This window comes from Phycodurus eques, chromosome 4 (genome assembly GCF_024500275.1).
Source record: "Phycodurus eques isolate BA_2022a chromosome 4, UOR_Pequ_1.1, whole genome shotgun sequence".
In the NCBI taxonomy this organism is placed as follows: Eukaryota; Metazoa; Chordata; class Actinopteri; order Syngnathiformes; family Syngnathidae; genus Phycodurus; species Phycodurus eques.
This window is the reverse complement of record NC_084528.1, coordinates 17,619,479-17,647,239: the sequence shown is the minus strand read 5'-3', so window position 1 is coordinate 17,647,239 and position 27,761 is coordinate 17,619,479. Positions and strand designations below refer to the sequence as shown.

The 27,761-nt window shown below is 38.8% G+C and overlaps 1 protein-coding gene across 1 annotated transcript; it reads left to right on the top strand.

The window, feature by feature from the left end:
* The first annotated feature begins 522 nt into the window (after positions 1-522).
* Positions 523-27,761, top strand: gsk3ab (glycogen synthase kinase 3 alpha b). The gene is made up of 11 exons (XM_061675632.1): positions 523-604; positions 709-894; positions 9,483-9,670; positions 9,807-9,890; positions 19,654-19,764; positions 22,143-22,273; positions 22,688-22,892; positions 23,013-23,108; positions 24,626-24,812; positions 24,911-24,988; positions 26,141-27,761. The coding sequence occupies exons 2-11, from the start codon at positions 720-722 to the stop codon at positions 26,206-26,208; spliced, it is 1,323 nt and encodes a 440-aa protein (XP_061531616.1). The 5' UTR covers positions 523-604; positions 709-719; the 3' UTR covers positions 26,209-27,761.

Sequence of the window (27,761 nt, the reverse complement as noted above, 5' to 3'; positions counted from 1 at the left end):
CTTTTATTGGTGGATTCTGGCATTGTCGACCTGGTTAAACAGGACTGTGATATGATAATGCATGAAATTGTAAAGCGTGCGTAGAAAAGCGCTATACGTGTAAGTGTAAGGTTGAGATAAGCGGTACAGAAAATGGATGGGTGGATTTAAGAAGGATAAGGTTAAATGGGAGCTGGTAAAGAGAGAGAAAAATAAGAAAAGAGACTCATTAGGAACATATAGTGAGACTATGAGTCGTGAGGATGAGAAGGGGGAAGTACGGGAATTGTGAGTTGTGAATGTAGTCATGAGGTTTGACAGCGAGGGAGGTGTGGGAGATGTTGAATATGTTATGTTTATTTGTTTTTATAATTTCTTTGGGGTAATAAATTAGTAGGCAGATCAGACATAGACTTTATAACAGTAGTTAGCGGTAATGCACCTTCGCTTTTGTTGTCAACCGCCATTCAACAACACAAGAAGAAGAAGAAGAAGAACTATCTTTCCCAAAATGCATTGCGGCTCTGACGTCATTTTACGTCACCTCCCCATTCCCCCACCTTCATCGTTCTACAGTACAGAGGAAGAAAGGGGGAGACGGGGCAAAAAGCTGTATAAGAACGCTGTAAGTGTAGTTATTTTTCAATGGGATTTTTTTTTTCGCTCATACGTTTGACTTGTGTGAATTGGTTGGCTGTCAGTAACGTTCGCCGTTAACCCTGGCTCTAGTTCACACAAATATGAGCGGCAGCGGGCGGCCCAGGACCAGCTCATTCGCCGAGCCTCCCGGAGCTCCCGGAGCCGCTGCAGCCGGCGCCGGATCAGCAATAGCCGGCGGAAGCGCGACAGGAAAATCGGGGGCTTCTCAAGCCAGCGGAGGCAGCTCGACGAGCTTTGGGAACGTAAAACTACCACGTAAGCCTCCTATTTCAAATGACCATTCGCCGTACCAGACCATTTGTCACAAATGTCGTCCCTCCTGTGGGTTATATTAGATGGCGTTGTCGACATTTTGTTTTAATAATCTCGATCACAGTCGCTGAGCTAATCTCAGCTAGCAGGCTCTTGGCTAACTTGGTTTTGCAGTGCTTTTCTCCCAATAATAAACCTCCTCATTGAGAAGCTTTTAACCTCTTTACACCAGTATTGACTGTCGTTATTTTTGGGCGAAAACCTTGTTTATCACGTTAACATTGACATTTTCAAATTCGTCCTCCTCACGTCACCCAGGTTAAGAGTTAGCGTTAGCATCCGTGCTTGTAATTTGTGGCAGATCCTTTAGCGTCATGAAATTGGAACTTCATCCATCCATCCATCCATTTTCAACACCGCTTATCCTGGTTAGGGTCGCGGGGCGCTGGAGCCTATCCCGGTTGACTTCGGGCGAAAGGCGGACTACACCCTGAACTGGTCGCCAGTCAGTCGCAGGGCACGGAATTGAAATTTATCAAAAACATTTTCGTCATACAATTCGACCAACTGAGATAGAGTTGAGTTGTCATGCTAGGCGTATCTCTGTTGGCATCAACACGGTGCCTTAATTGTAAGTGGAAATGGCCCATCTTGCACGGTACAAAATGTTAAGACTCCCCTACACTCTGTAGAAAGTGACCCAGTTTAAATGTCCTCACATCCCTTAGTATATGTCTGTAAAACCAACCCTCCAAAATCCCATCAAAAATTCATTAATAATAAACTTCCCCCAAGATGTTGACAATTGGCTATATTAACAGTTTAATCTCAGAATATACCCCAAAACAATTGAATATCATTTCAAAGTCCTCTTGCAAAATTTACCTTTAAAATAAATGGTTTACAGATTATTTGATTTAGAAAAAATGCACCGGAACACGGAGGTCGCTGGTGTGTAAGCAATTGCTGCCGCTTAATACCAATTAATACTTACCTATCAGCCATTTTATTACATTTTTGACCTGGTGTTGCATGGTTATTCTCATTTTTTATACATATGCAGTGTTCCCCCTGTATAGTCTGTCTGTTGTTTGTCACTGATATGTGCATTTCGATAATGTCAGGCGTGCGTTGACAGGACTTTATGATCTACTATACACTGCACTCACATAGTCTTATATCCGACTTGTGTCAAATGTATCTATTTACATTTAGAAGAATCCTTGTTCTGATCTGAAATATATGATTATGTGCCCCCCACATTTCCTTCACCACCATGTATATGCCATCCCAAAAAATCAGAATTGTTACTTGAAGCATGTAGTGTAAACCCAGCCTTCAGTGTTTCTTAATATCATGGCTGCATCAGAAGCTAAAACATATCCACTCATATTTAGTTACATTTATTATGAAAGTGTTGACTATGACACAGCTGCTCCATTTAGGAAGACCTTTCTCTTTGACTTTGAGCAAAAGTGATGCTGGGGAACTTTAAAGGTGGATGGCAATCCATCATTACCGTTACTCTTCTGTCTTGGCATCACTTTAAAACAAATACAAGCAAAGAACAAATTTCAGCGAACCCCCGTTTATCGCAGGGCAAGCGTCCCAGACCAACCTGGAATAGCTAAAAATCCACAAAATGCAGAGGCCATATAAGAAAAATACTTTTCTTCTATAATCGTACCGCTCCCACACACTTAAAACACATTTAAACTCATTAAAAAACACTTAAACATGTTAAAACACACTTTTAAAAGTATTCCGTAGTGACTGTTCACGCTCTCTTGCTGCCAAAAAATGGGAGACATCACTTTTTTGGAAACTGAAGGAAAAGAAGACCCAATCAAATCACAAAGGAAAAGAAGACTCAATCGATTGCACAGTTCTCCAAATAAGAGTCAAAGTGTGCTTTCTTCAAGCTGTTTTATTTGTTATAAACAAGCAGAATACAACAAACTAACAGGCATATATTCGCTTACTCTGTGGAAAAAATATCTATTACTGTTGGGATCTTCTCTGCCTCTTCTACTTGTTAATTACGCTGCATCTATTCTAGTAGACCTCAGTGCCTCCCTGCATATTATGGCAAAACGTGGTACTACACTGAAAGCATGCAACATTAAATTCGAGTTTACCTGTATATTGTAAAAACCCATAAAATAGGAATGCTGAAAAAATCAATATTGTGTATTGATTTTGCTTTGGGCGGGGCTCACTGTAGATGGTCACTAAGCGTCACTCTGTCTGTCTGTCTGTCTGTTTCTCTCCCTCTCTCACTCTCTCTCGCTGCCATAATCTGTACGTTCTTTTATTATTGCAAAAAAAATTCTGGATTGTGCGACTTTAGAGGTTCCACTTTCACAATAATTTCTGAAGATAACGTGACAGAGTGTCATGTGAGTGTACAAATAGAATAACCGAGGTATAGTAAAACTTAAAAAAACAAAGTAGTTAGTCACCCTTAACTTTCAGGAACATGTAGAGTGACATTCAAGTTTGCCCGAGCAGCCACGATAGTTTGTTTCTATGATTGTCGTCAAACTTTTCCTCATTGCGGTCCCCGCGAACCTTCTGGAGAAAAACAACCAAAAATCCAGAGAAAAAGTAAAACATGGTTAAGGAGTTAATGTCTCGTGAGGTTGGCTAAAGTCTCGTTATGTCAAGCATGATGATGTTTTACCCTTGTAGTTTTTGAAGGAGGAAAAAGTGTGAAATAATTATAGTAGTAAAACTGATGTAGTAGTGCAGTGGCCTTGGAGGGGAGTCTTTCCGCACCCCCTTCTATAATTATTGTTGACTTGTTGCTTTAGCCATATTGTACTGAACTGCCTTTACAGAGACGTGTACTGCTTTCATAGATGGCAAAAAGTTCCACTTCCAGCTATATGGTTACTTGTGTTGTGCAATATGGACAACATTTGATCTCCTGATGACGATGTATATCCCGATATAGTATTTTTTTCCCTTAAAATTACATGAAATCAATGGCAGTTTTTTCTTGTCTTGTCTCCATTTATTTATAAACACATTTTGTATAGAAACCAAAAGACATGAATATAAGGGAAACAAAAAATAGTCAGACAAATATCCAGTGGAAAAATACCATTCAAAATATCTGGTAATGCAATCAGTTTTCAAGGAATGTGCACTGTTGTTGTGTACATTGTAGGTCTTCAATCGACGAGTGGACATGTCGTTTTTACCACTGCCGAGTGATGATTATAGTTTGAAGCCAATCACTTGTTCTGGCATTAACATCACGGTCACCTCGCTGAAATCATCAGGTGTTCGGTCGGCACAGCAAACTAGCAACTGCGACACAAACGTGTGGAAATATTTTACTCCGTTGGATTCACAAATCCATCAAAGTTCTCAGCTTCTGTATCCGAAATGAACAGCTGGGCAAGTTTTCCATCAAACACACCAGGTTCCCTCTAGTCTTTGTCGGAGTCAGTCTCAGAAATGATGCCGACTTTTACGAAAGTTCGAACAACAGTGCAAGCAGACACGTTAGCCCAAGCATCCACAATCCATTCACAAATTGTGGCGTAACTCGCCCGACCCTGCCTCCTAGTCTTAGTAAAGCTGCGTTCGCCATCTGTCTGTCATCCATCGCTCCCACGCCGCTCGCAACTTCACTTTGAATGCCCTGTTTACACCGATGTCCAGCGGTTGGAGTTCCTTCGTCAAGCCTCCCGGAATGATGGCATGCTCTGAGTTATTGCACTCAGTTGAATGGTGACTGTCGAGACTCATCTCCCAGCTGTTCTTTGCTCATTAATCCATTGCTCGAGTTGGTCTTACAACTCGTGCCACCTCGTCTCCTAAATTCAAATTTTTTGAATTTAGGGTATAAGAATACAAACCTACACTATTGGTATAAATTGTATATTTCTGTACGCTTACTCAAAAAAATGCTCCCATGAATGGAAATTGTGCCTTTCTCAAAGTTTGTGAATTATGTTTCTGAAAAATATTTGATTTTAATATAAAACACATTTTCCTCACGATTGCAAGATGTAATGACATTATCAAGTATCGATACTTGGTATCGGTGAGTACTTAAATGTAAGTACTGCAACTTGTACTTGTGCTCACTTTGAAAAAAGTGGTACTAATGCATCCCGAATTCAGATGCAACCGTATATGTCTGTATCAATAAATACAATCACTTCTGTATTTCTAGTGTTTAGCAAGGAGTGGCATGATGACGCGGCGCTGTCTTTGGTATGTTTGTCTTCTCGGGTGCAGAATGATGTGTCGTCTTTCTCCATTTAGAGGCACGGCAGCGATCCTGGGGGGGTGGGGGGGTGGGGGGGGGGGGTCGTGCTGAGACCTGCAAAGTGAACAAGCCCTGGGAAAATGGAGTTGCACCGTGTGGGTGTGGTACTGTCCACACCATTTTAATCACAGTACTCTGACAAAAACGATGTGGGGATGGGCCTCTGCCACGTTCCCTCTCTCTCCTTCACCAATGTCACCGCTCATATTGTTGATTCATCAAATCGCTCTCGCCCTGAACCGCTTCGCCATTACTGGACCACCACCCCCTGCCCTTCTCGAACCAGCTCTTTCAGTTACTGTTTGATTTCATGCGCCCGTTTTTTTGTCAAACATAAGCCCGGCGGTGATACTATTTGACTACTTTCAGGAAGTACACTTTGTACTCGCTGAGAGAATACAACCCCAATTCCAATGAAGTTGGGACGTTGTGTTAAACATAAATAAAAACAGAATGCAATGATTTGCAAATCATGTTCAACCTATATTTAATTGAATACACTACAAAGACAAGATATTTAATGTTCAAACTGATAAACTTTATTGTTTTTAGCAAATAATCATTAACTTAGAATTTTATGGCTGCAACACGTTCTAAAAAAGCTGGGACAGGTGGCAAAAAAGACTGAAAAAGTTGAGGAATGCTCATCAAACACCAGTTTGGAGCATCCCACAGGTGAACAGGTTAATTGGGAACAGGTGGGTGCCATGATTTGGATTCCCCGAATTGCTCAGTCATTCACAAGCAAAGATGGGGCGAGGTTCACCTCTTTGTGAAGAAGTGCGTGAGAAAATAGTCGAACAATTTAAAGACAATGTTCCTCAACGTACAATTGCAAGGAATTTAAGGATTTCTTCATCTGTGGGCCATAATATCATCAAAAGGTTCATAGAATCTGGAGAAATCAAAGCATGTAAGCGGCAAGGCCGAAAACCAACATTGAATGCCCGTGACCTTCGATCCCTCAGGCGGCACTGCATCAAAACCCGACATCAATGTGTAAAGGATATCACCACATGGGCTCAGGAACACTTCAGAAAACCAATGTCAGTAAATACAGTTTTGCGCTACAGCCGTAAGTGCAACTTGAAAATCTCCTATGCAAAGCAAAAGCCATTTATCAACAACACCCAGAAACACCGCCGGCTTCTCTGGGCCCGAGCTCATCTAAGATGTACTGATGCAAAGTGGAAAAGTGTTCTGTGGTGAGTCCACATTTCAAAATTGTTTTTGGAAAATGGGGACGTCGGGTCCTCCGGGCCAAAGAGGAAAAGAACCATCCGGACTATTACGGATGTAAAGTTCAAAAGCCAGCATCTGTGATGGTATGGGGCTGTGTTATTGCCAATGGCATGGGTAACATACACCATTAATGCTGAAAGGTACATACAGGTTTTGGAGTAACATATGCTGCCATCCAAGCCCCTGCCTATTTCAGCAAGACAATGCCAAACCACATGCTTCACGTGTTACAACAGCGTGGCTTCGTGGTAAAAGAGTGCGGGTACTTGACTGGCCTGCCTGCAGTCCAGACCTGTCTCCCATTGAAAATGTGTGGCACATTATGAAGCGTAAAATACGACAACGCAGACCCCAGACTGTTGAACAGCTGAAGATCTACATCAAGCAAGAATGGGAAAGAATTCCACCTACAAAGCTTCAACAATTAGTGTTCTCAGTTCCCAAATGTTTATTGAATGTTGTTAAAAGAAAAAGGTGATGTAACACAGTGGTAAACATGACCCTGTCCCAGCTATTTTAGAACATGTTGCAGCCATAAAATTCCAAGTTAATGATTATTTGCTAAAAACAAAGTTTATCAGTTTGAACATTAAATATCTTGTCTTTGTAGTGTATTCAATTAAATATAGGTCAAACATGATTTGCAAATCATTGTGTTCTGGTTTTATTTATGTTTAACACCACGTCCCAACTTAATTGGAATTGGGGTTGTACATCGTTATGCATAAGTTGATCCTGAATTATGCCAAGTCAACCTGTGGACCGCATGTCACTTAGTGGAACGGGGACACGTTGAGGTGATTTGAACTGTTTCTGAGCTGGACATTATCGGCATTTTACAATGGAGTGATCCCCCAATTATTTTGGGGGATATGATCCATTGCGGGTGGACAGTAGGTGAAAATCTGTGCTACAGAGAGACCAAAGTGTTTCATGTAGTTTTACCCTAGCGGGACACCTGTGCATGGGTGTCTGGACAAGAGCTGTGTCGGGAGCATATTCTGCACGAGGGCTTAAACTGTGTGTTAATGTTCTCCCAGTGTTCAGTAAAAGAACTGAAAAGCGCATTGGCGGCTGTGCCTCTCCTTTCCCACATGCAAGAGCATTACAATGGGTATACTTCTATCGCTTAAAGAAATGTGATATAGCGGCCGAACATTGTAAAGTGGAACCTGTAAAGTGAGAATGTCTCCAGTTCATTTGGATTTCCAAACAGGTTTTATGGCAGTATGGTGAACTAGTGGTTAAGTACATCTTCCTCACAGTTCTGAGGTTCTGAGTTCGAATCTCAGCGCCAGCCGTCCCATGTGGAGTTTGCCTGTCGTCCAGCGCACATATAGACAAAAAATATTTCACACCTATGGGCAATTTAGAGTCTTGTTTTTGGAAAGTGGGACGTACCTGGAGTACCTGTAGAAATTCTACCCACACAGGAACAAGCAAATTCCACACAAGAAGGAGCTGAGACTCCAACTCCCACACCTAAGAACTATAAGGCAGATCTGCTAACCACTAGTTGACGGTGCTGCTAAAAGTAAGTTAATCACTGTTATATTAAAAAACAATAAAACACAGTGTCTTAACTGAGTTCAATAACGGCTGTTATTGAACTCAGTTAACTTGAATTTCAAGGTTGCACTATAAATACATTGCGTGTCTATTTAAGAGTTTATCGGTGAAAATAAGTGAGAACAGTTTTAAAGCAAGATGGTCAAGTCCAGGCTTTGGGTACGGTTGGGATCCATGTGTAACTATACAAACAAGGCATTAATTACTGCATCATATCTGAATAGACACATTTTCAATACAGGGATTTGAGTAGGGATAGACAGATTATCGGTGCCAATATTTGGCATTTTGACGCATATCGGCATCAGCTTTTTTTTTTTTTTTTTGTCTGAATCTGACAGTATATGAGATCAATTTAAAACTGGGTAAACTTCAGAGAAGTATTGATTGATTTATATATATATATATATAAACTTAACAAGAAATGCTGCTGACCCACTTAGTTTTTAACTTAAAGCAAAGATAAGTGAAATAATGTTTCAGTTATATTGAAATTTTGGCAAACTTTATTTACTGGAGAATACTTTAGGCAGTTTTCATTTAACTTTACAAGACATGCTGTTGAGCCTGGGAGCTCTCTGTAGTTTTTGTTAATGACAGACATCTTTGTTTAAAAATTCAAATATTATTAGGGCCTGAGCAGCGACCGCTGCAAGGGTCCTTTTATAATCGTAGGAATTATTCTTTTTCATTATTATTTTTCTTATCCATGAACGATTGCATTTTTGAGGGTCTAAACATACCCTGATTCGAACCAACCTTATTATTACAAGCTTTTTATTTTGTGAAACGCTGTTGCAATGGTGACACAACAAAGTTGATGTTTTGCCGTGACAACAAAAGCTGTATTCACTTCACTACAAATGCCCAAATCTTTTAAAAATGTCACACACTTGCTTAGAGTCCCGGCCGGAAGACATCTACAAACAATTATTTATTTGTAGTAAAAGGGCCACATACTGGTGAATGTGCAACACACATCAAAACGTCTTGAAGATAGTGCTGTATATACAGTGCCTTCGTATTCATACCGTTTCAACTGCTCACGTTTTATGACCTTATAATCACGAAAGTTTTTTTTTTTTTTTTTTTGGTGCATTTTTGTGACACACCAACACAAAGTAGCACATAATTGTGATGTCGAAGAAAAATTATACAGTTTTCTACATTTTACGCAAATATAAATCTGAAGAGTGTTGTGCATTTGTATTCAATGGAGCTGCAGTGTGCCTGTAACCCAATGTGCCAGTACTCCAACCCAGCTAGGGGTGCGAGGGCCCTTAATAGTTGCTCTCAGCTGTAGTTATTATTACATTATGGTCCCTTTTTACAGCAAATGAATATTTGCTCCAAATATTGGTTAGAGGCCTCCTTGACTACTAATATTTGGAATTGGTATCGGCCCTGAAAAAAACATATCGGTCTATTTGAACACTGTTTGGGATATTCAGGTTTTTAACCACACTGATGTTTTTAATGTGCCCTTATTTTACAGGCGACAGTGGCAAAGTGACTACCGTGGTGGCCACACCGGGCCAAGGCCCCGACCGCCCGCAGGAAGTGTCCTACACGGACATCAAGGTCATAGGAAATGGCTCCTTTGGTGTGGTCTACCAGGCGCGGCTCATCGACAGCCAAGAGATGGTGGCCATCAAGAAAGTGCTCCAAGACAAACGGTTTAAGGTAAATGTAACATATTCAGTAGGGATTCCATTTTGTATTGATGTGTGACTCTTGGTCCAAAAAACATTCACTCTCAAGTGCATGCATCTTTGAAATTCATCCTTGTGAACATATTTCCCTTCTTTTCGGTTTATAGAATAGAGAGCTGCAAATTATGCGCAAGTTGGATCACTGCAACATTGTGAGGCTACGTTACTTCTTCTACTCCAGTGGTGAAAAGGTGTGTATATGCTATCATTTGAACTTTTTCTTGAGGCTGTGTTCACAGTAACATTTTGAGATAGCAGTCATACAAGTAGGGCTGCAGCTAACAATTATTTTAATAATTGATTAATCTGTCGATTATGTTTTTGATTAATCGATGAATCAGATAAAATAAAACATTTTTAAATCAAACCATTATTTATTCAAAAACTGGACATAGCATGTCAAAAAATAGGTACAAATATTAATCATTGTTTTCCAAAGTAAAAGCAGATGTTTACAAATGTCTTGTTTTGATTAAACGCAATGAAAATCAGTGTGGACGACAGAAATCAGAGAATATTTACCACTGAGAGGCTGTAATGCCGAGGATTTGGGCAATTTTAAGTTAAGCAATGTCTCCAAACAATTAATCGATTATCTAAATAGCTGTCGATTAATTTGATAATCGATTTAGATGTCAATTAATTGTTGCACCTCTACATATAAGTTAACTGAACTAAACTTTTAAAAGGTCCAGATTGAGAAAATTTCTTGAAGCAAAGGTCCGGAAGTTCAGTTAGTGTCTATTTATTGTGATATATATATATATATATATATATATATATATATATATATATATATATATATATATATATATATATATATATATATATATATATATATATATATATATATATATATATATATATATATATATATATATATATATATATATATATATCACAATAAATATATATATATATTATATATATATATATATATATATATATATATATATATATATATATATCAATAATATATATATATATTATATATATATATATATATATATATATATATATATATATATATATAGTATGTATGTATGTTTAAGTAGCCTGGTTGTTAAGTAGCCTGGTTGTAATCAATACCTTAGTTAAATCCAAAAACCTTTTGGCATTTATTAAGTCAAGTAACACAGAACTAAAAAATAGTACGACTGCTGATATGTACAGTTGTGCTCATAAATTTACACACCCTTGCAGAAATTGTGAAAAAAAGAAAAAAAATATATATATAGTCTTCATGGTGTTTTTACAAAATATTTTTATTTATTTTTTTTTTTTTTTGTTAATGATTGTGCTTTACTGAAATGCCTGACAGTTTAATTTGAATCTTATTTAAAATATAATTAAATGTTTCACCTGGTCACCTGGTTTCTTTCAAGAATTGTACACATTTTACAAATTCTGCCCGCGTAATCAAATATATGAGCACAATTGTGTGTTCTCTCATTTACTAAATAAAAGTAGAGCTGCGCATTTAAAAATAAGAGCAAGTAAATAAAAAGCAAAAGTTATGTTTTCAAATAAAGTGCTTAACTGCAGAAAAATAAGTTTGAGTTTCCCCTTTTTTGTTAGGCATCATAATTGACACAAAAGTTAAGTCTCAAGCAATTTTACATATTTCAATTTAACAAATCTTAACTGAGCCATTTAAGAGGTTACATTTGTTCAAAACCTTTTTGTTTCATAATGGCACTTCTGTCTTTAACTCAACTTCCGGCGTCACAGTGGAGGACTGGTTAGCACACCTGCCTCACAGTTCTGAGGAACCGGGTTCAAATCCGGTCTCGCCTGTGTGGAGTTTGCATGTTCTCGCCTGGCCTGTGTGGGTTTTCTCCGGGTACTGCGGTTTTTTTTTCCCACATCCCAAAAACATGCATGGAAGGTTAAGTACAGACTCTAAATTGTACATCGGTATGAATGTGAGTGCAAATGGTTGTTTGTTTGTCTGTGCCCTGCAATTGGCTAGCAACCAGTTCAGGGTGTACCCTGCCTTCTGCCCGCAGTTACCTGGGATAGGCTCTGGCATACCTACGATCCTAGTCAGATCCAATTAACCTGTTCACCTGTGGGATGACCAAACAGGTGTTTGATGAGCATTCCTCAACTTTCTCAGTCTTTTTTTGCCACCTGTCCCATCTTTTTTGGAATGTGTTGCAGCCATAAAATTCTTAGTTAATGATTATTTGCTAAAAACAATCAGGTTTATCAGTTTGAACATTAAATATCTTGTCTTTGTAGTGTATTCAATTAAATATAGGTTGAACATGATTTGCAAATCATTGTATTCTGTTTTTATTTGTTTAAAACTTTATTCATTAAACTAGCAAAACTCAACCTTAAATATAACTTAAAAGAACAACCACAAAATAAATTAGTCAAAAGTAAAATAATATATTAAAATAAGGGAATAAAAAAAAAATACATTCATGGATACAAACGTGTCAATGCTTTTAGCCTCGACTTGTATTGCATTTGTCTATTATAGTTGTCTAAAATAATCCTCTCATTATTATAGCATTTGGCAAATAAATAATTTGGGTAATCCTAATTGACCTAAAACAGGAAAAGTTTAGTCTGATATCATGTCAGTCAGAAAAAACGTTTCTTTTTTTACAGTCAATGACTGTTTCTGCAATTCCTGCTGTGTGCATCATAAGGGCAGTGTGGTGCTATGCATGCATGGAGCTACTCGTTTAATGTAAGATAAAAAAGAGTAGAAGAAGAAAGTCGCGATATGTTAACTAGTTTTTCACAGATTAGGAAGAATATATGCCCATGAGTATTGTTGTGTTACCTGTAAGTGTTACTACGGTGTTTGTGTGTTAATATTTTACACACGTTTTTATTTGAAAGTAATCCCTCCCGTGACCAAATGCTAATATTAGCTAGCCCGTTTATAGGATTTTCCTTTGACAGCATTAAACTGGCGATTTCTAAAACGATGTCTTGTATTTAAATACAAAATTAGGGTAACTATTTTTGCTGTGTGCTGAGTTTTAAAGTACACTACAACTGGGGTGTCAGTAAACAGCTGAAAGCACGCTCGGGTTGCAAAATAACTTTCTACAGACTGCAAAGTACGAGCTGCGGAATGAGGCTAGCGGCGTTAGCTTCGGTTTGGCTATCGTCTTGAGGATAACCTGAATGCGTGCTCATTTAGCCAGTCAGGTGGTACTGGTCGCCGTTTCTCCTTGCGTCATCACAACATCCTGCCTTGGACGGGATGTTTTGGTGATTTAAAAAAAAAAAAAAAAAAAAAAAAATCAGATCGACACTGAAGATGCAGTTTTCAGACATTTTCGGCAGGTGAAAACATTTGCTGATTTAGGAATTTTGGTGGCGTGACACAGTTGTGTAGTGGCCCGGGGCCAGTGTTAAAGTTGAACCCTGTATGCATGTCTTGAATCATAACCTCTTTTTTGGGCTATTGTGTAGGTCCATATGGGACTGCTTCTGGGTCTAGGTCCAATCCTGCACCGCGATCCTCCAGATAGTGACTGTTATAAATTATTAATTGGCAAATTAGTGTAAAGAGTTAACTACTTCATATGTAGGTTTTGCTTTTAGCCAATTGTGTCCTGTTTGCATTTATATTTAAAGGCTCAGGAAAGTAATTTTGACGTCACAGAAGGAAAGTAATTTTGATGTCACATGTCTTCTTAACAAGCCTGCCAAATTTGAATGCATAAAAAAAAAAAAAATGTGAAATCAGGCTTCAAATTGAGCAAATATTGAGACATTCGTACACACATGCATATACGTGCACATATATACACAATTTGTCTGATGAATCATATAGGGAGGTGCAAAATGGCATGGAAAGCCAAGACAACACCGACAATCTGTTAATAATCATAAGCAACCCAGCCCCTTGTCAGTGCAAATGAATATCAGCTGGTTCAGTCCTAATTGATGGCCTACAAAAAAGGTCTCATTGCCAAGGTGTGAGTCAAGGCGCATCTCATGATGGGTAAGAGCAGAGAGCTGTCTCAACACCGTCGCAAACTAATTGTTGCAAAACATAACGATGGCATTGGTTACAGGCGCATATTTAAGCTTCTGAATGTTCCAGTGAGCACGGTTGGGGCCATAATACGTAAGCGGAAAGCCAATCATCCCACCATGAATTTGCCTCGATCAGGTGCTCCTCGCAAGATTTGTGACAGAGGAGTGCAAATGATAATCAGAAGAGTTGTCCAAATGCCAAGGACCACCTGTGGAGAGCTTCAAAAAGACCTCCAATTAGCAGGTTCTGTTGTTACAAGGAAAACGGTGCATAATGCACTCCGCCGCCATGGCCTGTATGCACCCACACCACGCAAGACCCCATTGCAGAAAAAAAAGCATGTCAAAGCTTGTTTAAAGTTTGCTGAACAACATTTGGACAAGCCAGTTAAATACCGGGAAAATATTGTCTGGTCTGATTTGAGCAAAATTGAACTCTTTAGATGCCATAATGCACACCACGTTTGGAGGAGAAATGGCACTGCACATCACCCTAAAAACACCGTACCAACAGTGAAGTTCGGAGGTGGGAACATGATGGGGTGGAGCTGCTTTTCAGGAAATGGTACTGGTAAACTTCACATTATTGAAGGAAGGAGCCAAGATGTACCGAGACAAATGTACCAAGACATTCTTGACAAAAATCTGATGCCATCTATGAGGATGATGAAAATTAAATGAGGGTGACATTTCCGCAGGATAATGATCCAAAACATACTCTCAATTGATTTCAAAGAAAAAAAATAAAGCTGCTCGAATGGCCCAGCTAATCATCTGACTTGAATCCAATTGATAATCTATGGAAAGAACTGAAACTCAAGGTCCATATCCATAAAAGAAGCCCACAGAACATTCAAGCTTTGAAGACTGTTTGTGTGAAGGAATGAGCCAAAATCATGCCAGATCAATGCTTGTGACTAGTTTCTCCACACAGGAGGCGTCTTGAAGCTGTCATTGCAAACAAAGGATTTTGTACAAAGTATTAAATAAATACCAGTTGGCGTGTTCAATACTTTTTCCCTGTGCCATTTGACATTATTACACACACCTTAATTTCTTACAATTTAACACAACTTAATTTATGTGTAGATTATTCCACATTTTCACTCCATGGACTGTTATGCACCCACTTTTAAGTGTGCTACGCACACTTGGTTGTTTAAAATTCCCTCTCCCTCTTAGGTTGTACCCACTCTCTCTAGCCTCAAAATTTTTTTTTATTTTTTTTCCTGGAGGGGAGTTGTGGCTTGCTTTATACATAATTTCTGCTCTTTTACAGTCTACCAGAAGTGTTTTACCTGAATGAGTTCAATATAACGAAAGTTCATGAACTAATTTCTGCCTGATGAACGTAATTGAGAATGTGCTCATTCTGGCATCAAAGCACGATTTTCGAACAAAATGTCATTTTCATTCAAGAGTGACAAGTTTTGTTAAGAGTTTTCGGACAGGTTTGTCCTGCAAGTCCCTATTTACGTGACTTTATATGATTCAGTGCGACCACGGCTGGTATTCATGGCAGGCACATCGCAGCTGCGTGAGACCGTGAGGTGGGTTTAGGGACACTGCATAAATGAGAGTGAATGAGAACATAATTGTAAAAATGTATTACTAGGAAAGTTATTTGTCTCAGAATGCTTTAGTTAAAACACTGTACACTGTCATGATATGGATTTTGTTTTGTAATAGAAGAATAGCTAAAAATGTTTAATATAGTCAGCCAGAGCTGCGAAGAATGCAAAATTATCAAAGTCCTTTCACCATTGTTCCTGTCAAACTGTGTTTCATGTTTTTGTTTGCACATTCAGGACAAAATTGCTGTTGTTTTAATTCCTCGTTTTAAAAAGACCATTCAAGCAACATGTTTTTGAGATTGTAGGGTGAAAACTGCAGCTGGCTACTAGTGTGGAATGAATGGGTGGCAACAATGGGAAAATGAAAAGCCAGTATTTTCAAACTCATTCACTGCCAGCCATCCCAGGTAACATGGATATTTGTCTGTTATAGCAGTCAATGGCAGTGAGTTAAGGGGAATAGCCCGTCAGCAACATATTGAGGAAAAACAAAAATAACTATGAACTAGTTAATTTTTGGAACGGTGAACTTATTTAAAAAAATTTAACTATGAACTAGTTCATTTTTGGGACGGTGAACTGAACTTTGAACTAGTTCGCGTAGAAAGTGATCTTTCCCAGCACTGCCAACCAGACCTTTGAATTTCAATGCCCTTGATTTAAAAAAAATTAAAAAAAATTCACTGGTGTGTTCGTAGTACCCGACATTGTGCACTATTCTAATGGATCATTTTTGCATGGTGCATATCATCTGAAGAGTGCTTTTATATAAGGTTGTCCCGATCCAATCGAAATCGGTCCGATGTCAGCAAAAAAAAAACAAGTAACGAATTACGTCGGACTGGATGTACAATTTCCGATTTTACCACTCTTATACAAGCAGTCCATTCCATGCTCCGCTCCAGCACTTGTATCCACCAGTGCCCTGATGGCATGCAGAGCCCACGTGAACACAACAGAATGCTCAAGTGCTAACATAGTAGAAAGGACTAAAGAGTGCATGTTGCTTGCTTAAAATTGTTTGACACTCCAGTTGAAGTTCACTCTAAGACTAAAGTCACATAACAAAATAATTACACCTATTCAATGTTCAAATACATCACAAACTTGGTTTGTCTGTTCATTTTCGTTCACAAAAATTGCTAGCTCAAATCTAACACACGATGAATGAAAAATTCCATTGACAAGCTAACGAAAATACGCATTGAATTCGCGGCACATATCTCTCTAAATAATGAATATTGGTACACAAACACTGTGTAATCACATATAAACAGACAATATAACATCACTCTGGGATCCATTCTTCAAACTCTGAAAAATGAGTAATATTAACAATTTTAGATTGTGGCATCTACTTTCTTTGTTACTACGTGTATCTCATTGCCTGCATCACACTGCCCCTCAGATGTCAAGATGTGCATAGCAGGAACAGCGATCCCGACAAGGCACACACAGCCCGCTAAGCACCTCGAGCCTTAGCATGATTCCACCCACAACGACATTGTCAGTAAAACTAAACCCAGTGGCATCAAGAAGTTAAAAAATGTATTGGCGCACGTAGAGAAAGTACTGACAGTATAAGAATAACTGAATTGAACTTTTATTTTGAATGATTTTCCACATTGAAATTATAATTTGTATTTATTTATTGAAGTTATTTTTAATGGTTTTCTATTTTTTTTAATGTAATCTAGTCAAATGTAGAATATGATTGTTTAATCTAAGCAGTGGTTATGTTGCAATTTAAGTATATTTTTTGTTATTGGTTTTATTGTAGTTATTTTTCAGGATTTTCTTATGTTAATTGTATGTATTTTATTCAATTGTAGTACATTATTTTTTGTTACTTTATGTAGCCCATTGGTTGATGTCAGTTTTTCTCATACCTACTGTTGCTGATCATTGTGCTTTGTTTGAGTAATATTACTTGATCAATCATTTTCTAACATCCCATACTACAAAATAAGTGTGTATGATTATTGCTGATATTGGATCAGACCGATATCGTTATCGGACAAAATTCAAAGCTACAATATCGCGTCGGAAGTGAAAAATGGGATCGGGACATCCGTACTTCTATATGTGGTTCCCTAAACTTCAGCACAATAAGTTAAATTTAATTTTAAATTTGTTTTGATTTAAGTTGTTAAAACTAAAATAAATGCTAAAAACCATCAGTGCAACCAACCGTTTACTTTTTTCACTCTTTGTTATATTGCAGCCATTTGCTAAAATAATTTAAGTTCATTTTTTCCCTCATTAATGTACACATAGCACCCCATATTGACAGAAAAAACGGAATTGTTGAAATTTTTGCAGCTTCATTAAAAAAGAAAAACTGAAATATCACACAGCCATAAGTATTCAGATCCTTTGCTCAGTACTTAGTAGAAGCACCCTTTTGAACTAATACGGCCATGAGTCTTTTTGGGAATGATGCAACACATTTTTCCCACCTGTATTTGGAGATCCTCTGCCATTCCTCCTTGCAGATCCTCTCCACTTCTGTCAGGTTGGATGGTGAACGTTGGTGGACAGCCATTTTCAGGTCTCTCCAGAGAGGCTCAATTGGGTTTAAGTCAGGGCTCTGGCTGGGCCATTCAAAAACAGTCACGCCGTTGTTCTGAAGCCACTCCATTATTTTAGCTGTGTGCTTAGGGTCTTGTTGGAAGGTGAACCTTTGGGCCAGTCTGAGGTCCTGAGCACTCTGGAGAAGGTTTTTGTCCAGCATATCCCTTTACTTGGCTGCATTCATCTTTCCTTCGATAGCAACCAGTCGTCCTGTCCCTGCAGCTGAAAAACACCCCCACAGCATGATGCTGCCACCAGCGTGCTTCACTGTTGGGACTGTTTTGAACCGGTGATGAGCAGTGCCTAGTTTTCTCCACACATACCGTTTAGAATTAAGGCCAGAAAGTTCTGTCTTGGTCTCGTCAGAATAAAGAATCTTATTTCTCGCCATCTTATAGTCCTTCAGGCCCCGGTTGTTCAAAACTTGGTTATTTTAACCACTGGTTAACCCCTAAACACCGGATAAATTCTTAACCCGCCGTTAGCTTACCGACCGTTAAATATGCGTTTTTCAAAACATGGTTAGTCATGTCGTTGGTTAACGCAGTGATCCCCAACCGGCACATTAGTGTACCGCGAGAGCTCTTCTTGTGTGCCGTGGGAAATGATAAGGTTAAGTCTACTTAATCAGTGGTTAAAAAATAACCAAGTTTTGAACAACCAGCTCCAGATGTTTTTTTTTTTTTTTTAATATAGCAAAGTCCAAGCGGACTTTCATGTGTCTTGCAATGAGGAGAGGCTTCTGTCTGCCATAAAGCCCCGACTGGTGGAGGGCTGCAGTGGTGGTTGACTTTCTAGAACTTTCTCTCATCTCCGACTGCATCTCTGGAGCTCAGCCACAGTGATCTTTGGGTTCTTCTTTACCTCTCTCGCCAAACCTCCACCGGTTGCTCAGTTTGGCCGGACAGCCAGCTCTAAGAAGGGTTCTGGTCATCCCAAAAGTCTTCCATTTAAGGATTATGACGGCCACTATGCGCTGAGGAATCTGAAGGGCAGCAGAAATATTTTTGTAACCTTGGCCAGATCTGTGCCTTGCCACAATTCTGTCTCTGAGCTCTGCAGGCAGTTCCTTTGACCTCATGATTCTCATTTGCTCTGACATGCACTGTGAGCTGTAAGGTCTTATATAGACAGGTGCGTGGCTTTCCTAATCATGTCCAATCAGTATAATCAACCACAGCTGGACTTCAATGAAGGTGTAGAACCATATCGTGGATGAACAGAAGAAATGGACAGCACCCGAGTTCAAGATGAGTGTCACAGCGAAGGGTCTGAATACTTACGGCTGTGTGATATTTCAGTTTTTCTTTTAATAAATCTGCAAAAATTTCAACAATTCTGTTTTTTTTCTGTCAATATGGGGTGCTGTGTGTACATTGAGGGGGAAAATGAACTTAAATGATTTTAGCAAATGGCTGCAACATAACAAAGAGTAAAACGTTTAAGGGTATCTAAACCCACTGTACAAAAGGAGGGAACATTCATTGGCGCCATTTGTGTATTCTGGATTCTCCACACTTTGCCTTTTAAATATTAAATTATGAGGAAAGTTAAGTTTTATTGTAAAACACAATATTGTGTATGATGTCTTGGTGCGGCGGACGGCTGGATTTCGCCTCATAACCGCTGGGAAAGCATTTTTTGTTTTAAGGGCAAATGTGACACACGGTGTTTTTGAATTGACCGTTACATCTGCAACGTTGCACCTGCGTAGTTATAGACATGAGTATGAAGAGTGATCTCATCTATATAGTTGTATACGACTCCCATGTTTCCCTCTCTCTGTTTTGTGCAGAAAGATGAAGTCTACCTGAATCTGGTGCTTGACTTCGTCCCTGAGACGGTGTACAGGGTGGCTCGGCACTTCAATAAGGCCAAAACAACCATCCCCATCATTTATGTAAAGGTAAACGCCACATTCTCATCACATCCTTGCTTCTACTTGCCAGTTTAAACAGAGATCCTTACAAAATATCTAGTGGAATGACACAAAATTCACTCTGGAATAGACTGAAAGTAAAGGTTGTTTGCTTAAGGTAAATGACCCAGCGGATGTTTTCCTGTTTGGCTCTTCAAGGATTACAGTAGCACCGCAGGAGGGAAAGCCACTTGGCTCCCAGTCTTTTCAAAGGCTTTTAAAGGGTGTGTTTTATTGTGTGTGTCGCAGCACAGAGGGAACATTCCGATTATCTCATGGGGCACGTCACTGCTTCATTCAGCCTGTAGTTTCCTCAAAGCTTTCAGACACGTCTTACTCATCCTTCTGCCTCCAGGGTTACATTTCCGTCACAGCATGTCTTAAGCTCCTCACTCACTTTCTCTGCCTGTTCAAGCAATGTCGCTCCGATTTTAGTCTTTTTGTCTTTTATCACGCTGTGATGCATCGTGAGGCTTGCAATGAATGATGATGGTGTTTTGTCATGCCGAGATGCCTACCCTCTGCCACCAACCAGTATCTCCCAAGTTTTGTGAATTTTCCCGCTACGAAAAGCAGGAATCTTTTTTCATGTTTTTATCCCTAATGAAAAGCGCATATAATTTTAAAGGTCCCATATTTTGGCTATTTAGACCTTCATAGTGCCTCTCTAAAATGGACTTACTATAAAAGTATCAATTTCTTTTAAAAAAACACTGGTTTTGTCATACAAATGTCCAGAAAAGACTCCTGACAGCTACTTCAATTTGACCCAGTTTTGTATCCGCTTTGTCCATATTTGGCTAAGACCGCCCCTTTCCGCTGATTTGTTGCCTCCATATAGAAGACCCACTTATGAGCGCACACGTTTATGTTGGCAGCGCTGGCTCGGGAGCGGAAAGGGAAGGTTGGAGATCTTTGACGGAGATAAGGTTGAGACATTTGAATGACCTGATTCCAGGCCTCTCGGCAGGAAAACGTCTGGCACTTAGGAATGCGTGGATGATTTTAATTTATATTTCACGTTTATTGAGACTCGCCCGAAGATAGCTGGGATAGGCTCCAGCACGCCCGCGACCCTAGCGAGGAGGAGTACAGAAAATGGATGGATGGATTTTTATTGAGGCACCATTGAAACAATATTACATCCCAAACACTAGAAATAGTTGGTTTGCCAAAATACAGGACCTTTAATCCCCAATGAAAAGCATGTCTCGCCACATTTTATGAGTTGTGCCAAATAAAAAAAAATAACATACTGTACCGCTAAATTTTTAGCCTAAGGAGACACCATACAGTAGCTACAAATATTGCTTCCCCCAGGGGAAGGAAAAAACTCTACATTTCTGGGGTGTTTTCCCCTATGAAAAGTAGACTTTATACCGATATTTATCGGGCTGATCGGTATCAGCCGATATTTAGCATTTTATGCCAATCGGCTTTTTCGTAATTCCTCGAGCCAATGAATGACATCATTGATCGGCTCCTCAAAAGATCCCCCCCCCAAATGTAAAGAATGCCAAATTTGACATGTTTCCCAAATGAAAAGCATGCAGTTCCACATTTTGGAAACCCCTGACTCACGAAAACCTTGTATCTCCAAATATATATTTTTTTTAATATGAAAAGCATGTACTGTACCTCCAATTATTATTTTTTTTGTCCCTTTATGAAAACCATGTATTGCCATATTTTTACTTTTTTCCCCCAATGAAACGCTTTAAGTTCTGCAAATTTATTCATACCACTGCATTTTCTCCGAATGAAAATCATCTATCTCCAATTTTGAGTCCCCATCTCTTAAAAACCACATTACATTTTTGTACATTCATTGTACACTTTTTGTACATTCACACATACATTCATTTCTGGAAAATGTGATTTACGACTAGATTAAAAGAATGCATCTCCAAATTTTGAGTTTTCCCCCATGATGTTAAGATTTCTTCCCAATGTTAAGCATGTATGTGTACAATTTAGCTTTTTTCATTGAAATTTTAGAATATCACACAATGGTTATATTGCACTGCGGTCTGCATGCGACACCACGCACCATTCCTATGCTTGATGACGCTATGACATGAAGAATAGCCCACGCATACATTACTGTCTTTGGTGAGAAAAGGGAGTGATTAACTGATATTTCTGTCGAAAAGCCGTTGCACAACTATAAGACAGTGTGAGTCACAATTAATGCCACTACCACCCACATTTGGAAGCCACAGCCTTGGTTGACTCAAGCTTAGTATAGGTCACGTGCAAGTTAAAACTGCACGTATGGCTACAATTATAGTAAAACTGCAAGACTATGAATAAAAATTATCTCAGTGGACTTTTTATGCATTGAACCATTTTGTCCATCCCACCAGGTGTACATGTACCAGCTATTCAGGAGCCTGGCTTATATCCATTCCCAGGGTGTGTGTCATAGAGATATCAAGCCCCAAAACCTCTTGGTGGACCCAGAGACAGCCATCCTCAAGCTCTGTGACTTCGGCAGGTTAGCAGCACACGTTACACTCGTTTGTCTTCAACATTCTTTCCATTGCCCTGTGCGTCAACTCTCTTACATGTCTTGGTTTGCTCACTTATGTTTAACCAAATGGATTGATTAAAAGTGTGGTAGTAGCTTGAACTCACCGAATAAGGGGCCAGCACTTGCTCTTAAAACTGTTACCATTTACTACTGGTAATGATTTACAAAAGGTATAACACTTAATATAGCCTTTATAAAGATAAACTTATTGTAACATGGAATCATGTTTGAATTGACAGTTAAATTGTACTCATTGAAGGCATAAAATAGGTACAATAGTACCTAAAGATTAATTGGGCTAAGTTTATAATATAAATAAAAATGCTAGTCAACTGTCCTTCCCTAATTGTTTCTGTCCACTGTCGCTTGAACCCGCAGCGCGAAGCAGTTAGTCCGGGGCGAGCCCAACGTGTCGTATATCTGCTCGCGGTACTACCGCGCCCCAGAACTCATCTTCGGCGCCACCGACTACACGTCCAACATCGACATCTGGTCGGCAGGCTGCGTGCTGGCCGAGCTCCTACTGGGCCAGCCCATTTTCCCGGGGGACAGCGGTGTGGACCAGTTAGTCGAGATAATCAAGGTACATACATCAGGGAGTTGAATCTGATGAGATTCAATACAAAAAGGGTATTGGAAATTCTGCCTTTTACAAAGATAATAATTCATCATTCTAACCAGTGTTTTAAACATCCTGTGTCAGGTTCTTGGAACTCCGACAAGGGAACAGATCAGAGAGATGAACCCCAACTACACAGAGTTCAAATTCCCACAGATTAAAGCTCACCCTTGGACAAAGGTAATTAATTAATTTTGAATGACTCACAGGAGTCAAATCAATATCTCTCTTCAAATCTGTTTGATCTCATGCCACATGACGATTGCTTGCTACAAAGTACAGACTTCTGTTTTCAAGACGAGGCATTGTAATTTGGACCACCTACAAACGTTACAAACACATGTAGTAATATATTTACTTGATTGCAGGTAGGGGGGTTTATTTTACAACCCCAATTCCAATGAAGTTGGGACGTTGTGTTAAACATAAATAAAAACAGAATGCAATGATTTGCAAATCATGTTCAACCTATATTTAATTGAATACACTACAAAGACAAGGTATTTAATATTCAAACTGATAAACTTGATTGTTTTTAGCAAATAATCATTAACTAAGAATTTTATGGCTGCAACACGTTCCAAAAAAGATGGGACAGGTGGCATAAAAGACTGAGAAAGTTGAGGAATGCTCATCAAACACCAGTTTGGAGCATCCCACAGGTGAACAGGTTAATTGGGAACAGGTGGGTGCCATAATTGGGTATAAAAAGGGCTTCCCTGAATTGCTCAGTCATTCACAAGCAAAGATGGGGCGAGGTTCACCTCTTTGTGAACAAGTGCGTGAGAAAATAGTTTAAGGACAATGTTCCTCAACGTACAATTGAAAGGAATTTAGGGATTTCATCATCTACGGTCCATAATATCATCAAAAGGTTCAGAGAATATGGAGAAATCTCTGCATGTAAGCGGCAAGGCCGAAAACCAACATTGAATGCCCGTGACCTTCGATCCCTCAGGTGGCACTGCATCAATTACCAACATCAATGTGCAAAGGATATCACCACATGGGCTCAGGAACACTTTAATATTAATAACACTAATATTATTATTATTATTATTAAAAACAAGTAATAGTGTGATTTTAAAATCTTTGGCAATTCAATTTTTTGTCATTTTAATTTTAAAAATACATTTTAAAAGCCCTGTTTTCTTTTCTTGCCTTATTTTTTTCTCAGTTGTGCATTTTAATATTTTGATGAAAAATACATTCTTTAAGAATTTGGACTCTTATTTATCTTAGGGGTCCAAAGGGCCCCCCACCCCCATTTTTTTCCCATTAAAGAGTAATAGCTTGAATTTAAAAACTTTGCCAATTTATTTTAAATTTAAAAATAATAATTTCAAATTATTTTGAAAGGCTCTATTTTTTTTCTCATTTTTATTGTTCATTTAGAAAAAACAAGCTAGAATTTGGAATCTGTTAATTTATTTTATTTTAGTGTTCAAAACAAATATTCTTTTAAAACCCTCATTTGGACCGTAGCTTTCGCAACTATTTATTTATTAATTTGGTTTTTCCATTTACCTCTTACGGAATTTGCTCCTGGTGTTTTTTTTTTTTTTTTTTTTTTTTTTTTTTTTTTTTTTCTCCTTCCCCCCCTAGTTTTGTCCAACAGCAGTATAAAACAAATCTCCTTGGCGGAGGTAAAAAAAATAAAAAATAAAAAAAAATAACTGTGATGCCTTCCCAACCAGGTGTTTAAGCCCCGCACGCCGGCGGAGGCCATCGCTCTCTGCTCTCGACTGCTGGAATACACGCCAGTCACCCGTCTGTCTCCGCTAGAGGCCTGCGCACATGCCTTCTTCGATGAGCTACGCCAGCCCAACACCCGCCTGCCTAGCGGGCGGGAACTGCCTCTCCTCTTCAACTTCAGTCCCGTCGGTCTGTTTCCGTACACACTCATCAGTTATGTGAAAAAATTGATGGGGAGTGAAACCTGATTGGTTTTTTTCTATGTGCCTTCTGCTGTTTCTCTTTAGAGCTGTCTATCCAGCCCCAGTTGAATTCAACACTCATTCCTCCTCACGCTCGTGCACAGACAACACCTGCCTCACATGGTATGTAGAAGACACAAACACTCACACACCCTTATGCATAACATTGCAAACGTTTTGTTTGTAGTCATTTTTTTCACTAGCCCTATTGAACATATACGCAGTCAATTTTGTCATACATTTTCCGTACTGCTTATCCTCACTAGGGTCACGGGCGTGCTGGCGCCTAGCTCAGCTGACTGGGCGAGAGGCCGGGTGCACCCTGAATTGGTCGCCAGCCAATCATAGGGCACATACAGACAGTCATTCACACTTGCATGCACGCCTATGGGCAATTTAGAGTCATCAAGGGGAGAACATGCAAACGCCACAAATGAGGCCCGATTTAAACACGGGTCCTCATAACTGTGAGGCAGATGTGCACAGTACCAAGTGACAACAACTGGCGAAATGTGGCTCAAGGCTTTTTTTAAGCCGGAATAATTTTCATCTTTTAATGGATTTACATTGTTTTCACCCTTTTTCTTTCAAACATCTGAATTTATTTTTCTCTACTTCATTTTGATTATAAAAATGTCATTTTGTTTGTTACTTTTTCAGATATTTTTCAGTTTTTCTAAACTTTAATTCAAACAAATGCATTTAAAAAAACATTTGTTTGAATAGCATGAAAAATAAAATTTGTTAAAAACAAATTGTTTTTATCTAATTCGTTTGAATTTGAAAAATAGCTTCTCAAGTGTAAATTTGAGGGTTTTTTATTTCTGTATTTATTGTAAAACAACTTTCCTTAAACAGAGATTTTTTTTCTAAATTAAATTTTTAATTTAAAGGACATTTCAATGAATATTCAAAGTAAAAAAATACAAATTATACTGAATTGTTTTTTTTTCTCCATTGACAAATTGTAAATCAACATGTTCTTCTTTTTTTTCCTTTATTTTAAATTCAAAGGATTTATGGACATTATTTTAATGACTTGTCAAACTAAAAAATACAATTTAATAGTTTGTAGGATGGCAGGAAACCCATCGCAGCTAAATGGTTTTTTTTTTTCGGGTTTTAGGATACACATTTTTGAGATATTGTATTTGATTTGTTATTGGTCATGCAATGCTATTATGTGCATAAGCCTTTATGTGGAATATTAAATGCATGTATTATTTTACATTTGTGTATTTGACTGACAAATGTAATACCTTTGTTGCTCTGCAGATGGCAGTGTGTCAGACAGTACCGCCCAGCCCGGCTCGGCGCCAGGCTCCATCAACAACAGTACCTGAGCAGCCAACGCCATTATACACACCCCTACCAACACCACCCTGCCATGCTTTTATTGTTTTTATCTTCCCATTCTGCTCTTCTTCCTCTCAACACTTAGAAAGACTATATACACGTGCACACACGTCATGCATTGCTGTTTCCCCCATGATAGGCTTCATATATATATATAAGCTGACTTTATAAGTCCAGGTAATGTGGGATGTTTGGGGTTGTACATGCATTCTCTGTTTTATGGACATTTTATCCCCTTTTTTTATGTTTGTTTTTATGTAGCTCATTTTATGTGCAGCAGCCATTTTGCTTTTGGAGAATGACAATCACACACACCGCTCCTAAAAAAAAATGGTACAAAAACCCTCTCTGCTCCTCCAGAGTGTCACTTTGTACCCTAAAAAACCCAACTCCATTTAGTTTTTTTAAACGGGTAGAGCATCAGCTAATTGTCGTTTTTAGATGAGAGGTGATTTTAAAAGTTTTGTGACAAATGAAGCACACTGCAGCAGCCTTTCTTTTTCCTCCTTTAACTTGCCTTTTTAATGTGCGAGTGGGGAGTTTCTGTACAAATATTTGGCGTATGAAATCTGTCTTGATTGGTCATGTAAGCTGGATAGTGTTTCAGGAGGCTAAATGGATGGGTCCAAAAACATCACCATCATCATCATCTTGGCCAAGAGCTACTTCCTCCGAAGGAGCCCTCAACTTCCTGTCGCAGATCTTGAACTTTCATCCTCCCCCCCTCGTTCCTCCTCCACCACAACACAGCTAATCTGTAAATATCAACTAGCTTTTATTTTTTTTAAAATCATTATTCTATTCTTGTTCTTGTAATTATTTTTTTCTTCCTCCAGTAGATGGCGCGTCCTAGCGACAAGACTGTTTTATTCTGTGTCGCAGTCTGTAAATACTGTATTACTTTTTTTTTTTTCTCCCGATCCCTGGTACCGGAGGGCGCAAAAAAAAAAAAAAAAAAACTAAAAAGTATCACTTCTTATTCTCTCTCCTTCCATTTCTCCCGTCTTGACTTCCCTCCCGCCCGTAGTTGTCTTAACTGTCTTATTTATTGTATTGTTTTTTTTTGTATATTATTTTTAAAAATGTGTAGTAGTAGTAGTAGTAGGGCAGAAAACTGTCACATCCAAGATACTGTACATCGACTCGGACCTCGAGCCGTTTGGTGGAACGCTTGTTGTTTCCATTGAGATTCAATGTGAACAGAATGTTACAAGGATTTGTTGCTCGTTTGTGTGTGTGAGAGTGAGTGTGTGTAGTAAAAGGGGGTGAAAACAGAATCTTCCATTGACCGTCTCCTGTGTCCGACTGTCTCCTGATTCCACTCCACTGTTGTACGCCGTGCTCTTTTAATGTAAGTTTTTTTTCTTTTCGTTTTTTAAAAATTCGTTCGGACCCCCCATGCTCTTTACCGCCCTCGTCGTTTGTGGAGAGACCAGCGAAATGTTCGGATAGAGGAGATGAAGGAGGGATGGATGGAGAGAGAGAGACCGTATTTTGTTTGTCGCTAAAATAATTAAACTCATTAAAGTGATGAAAAGGT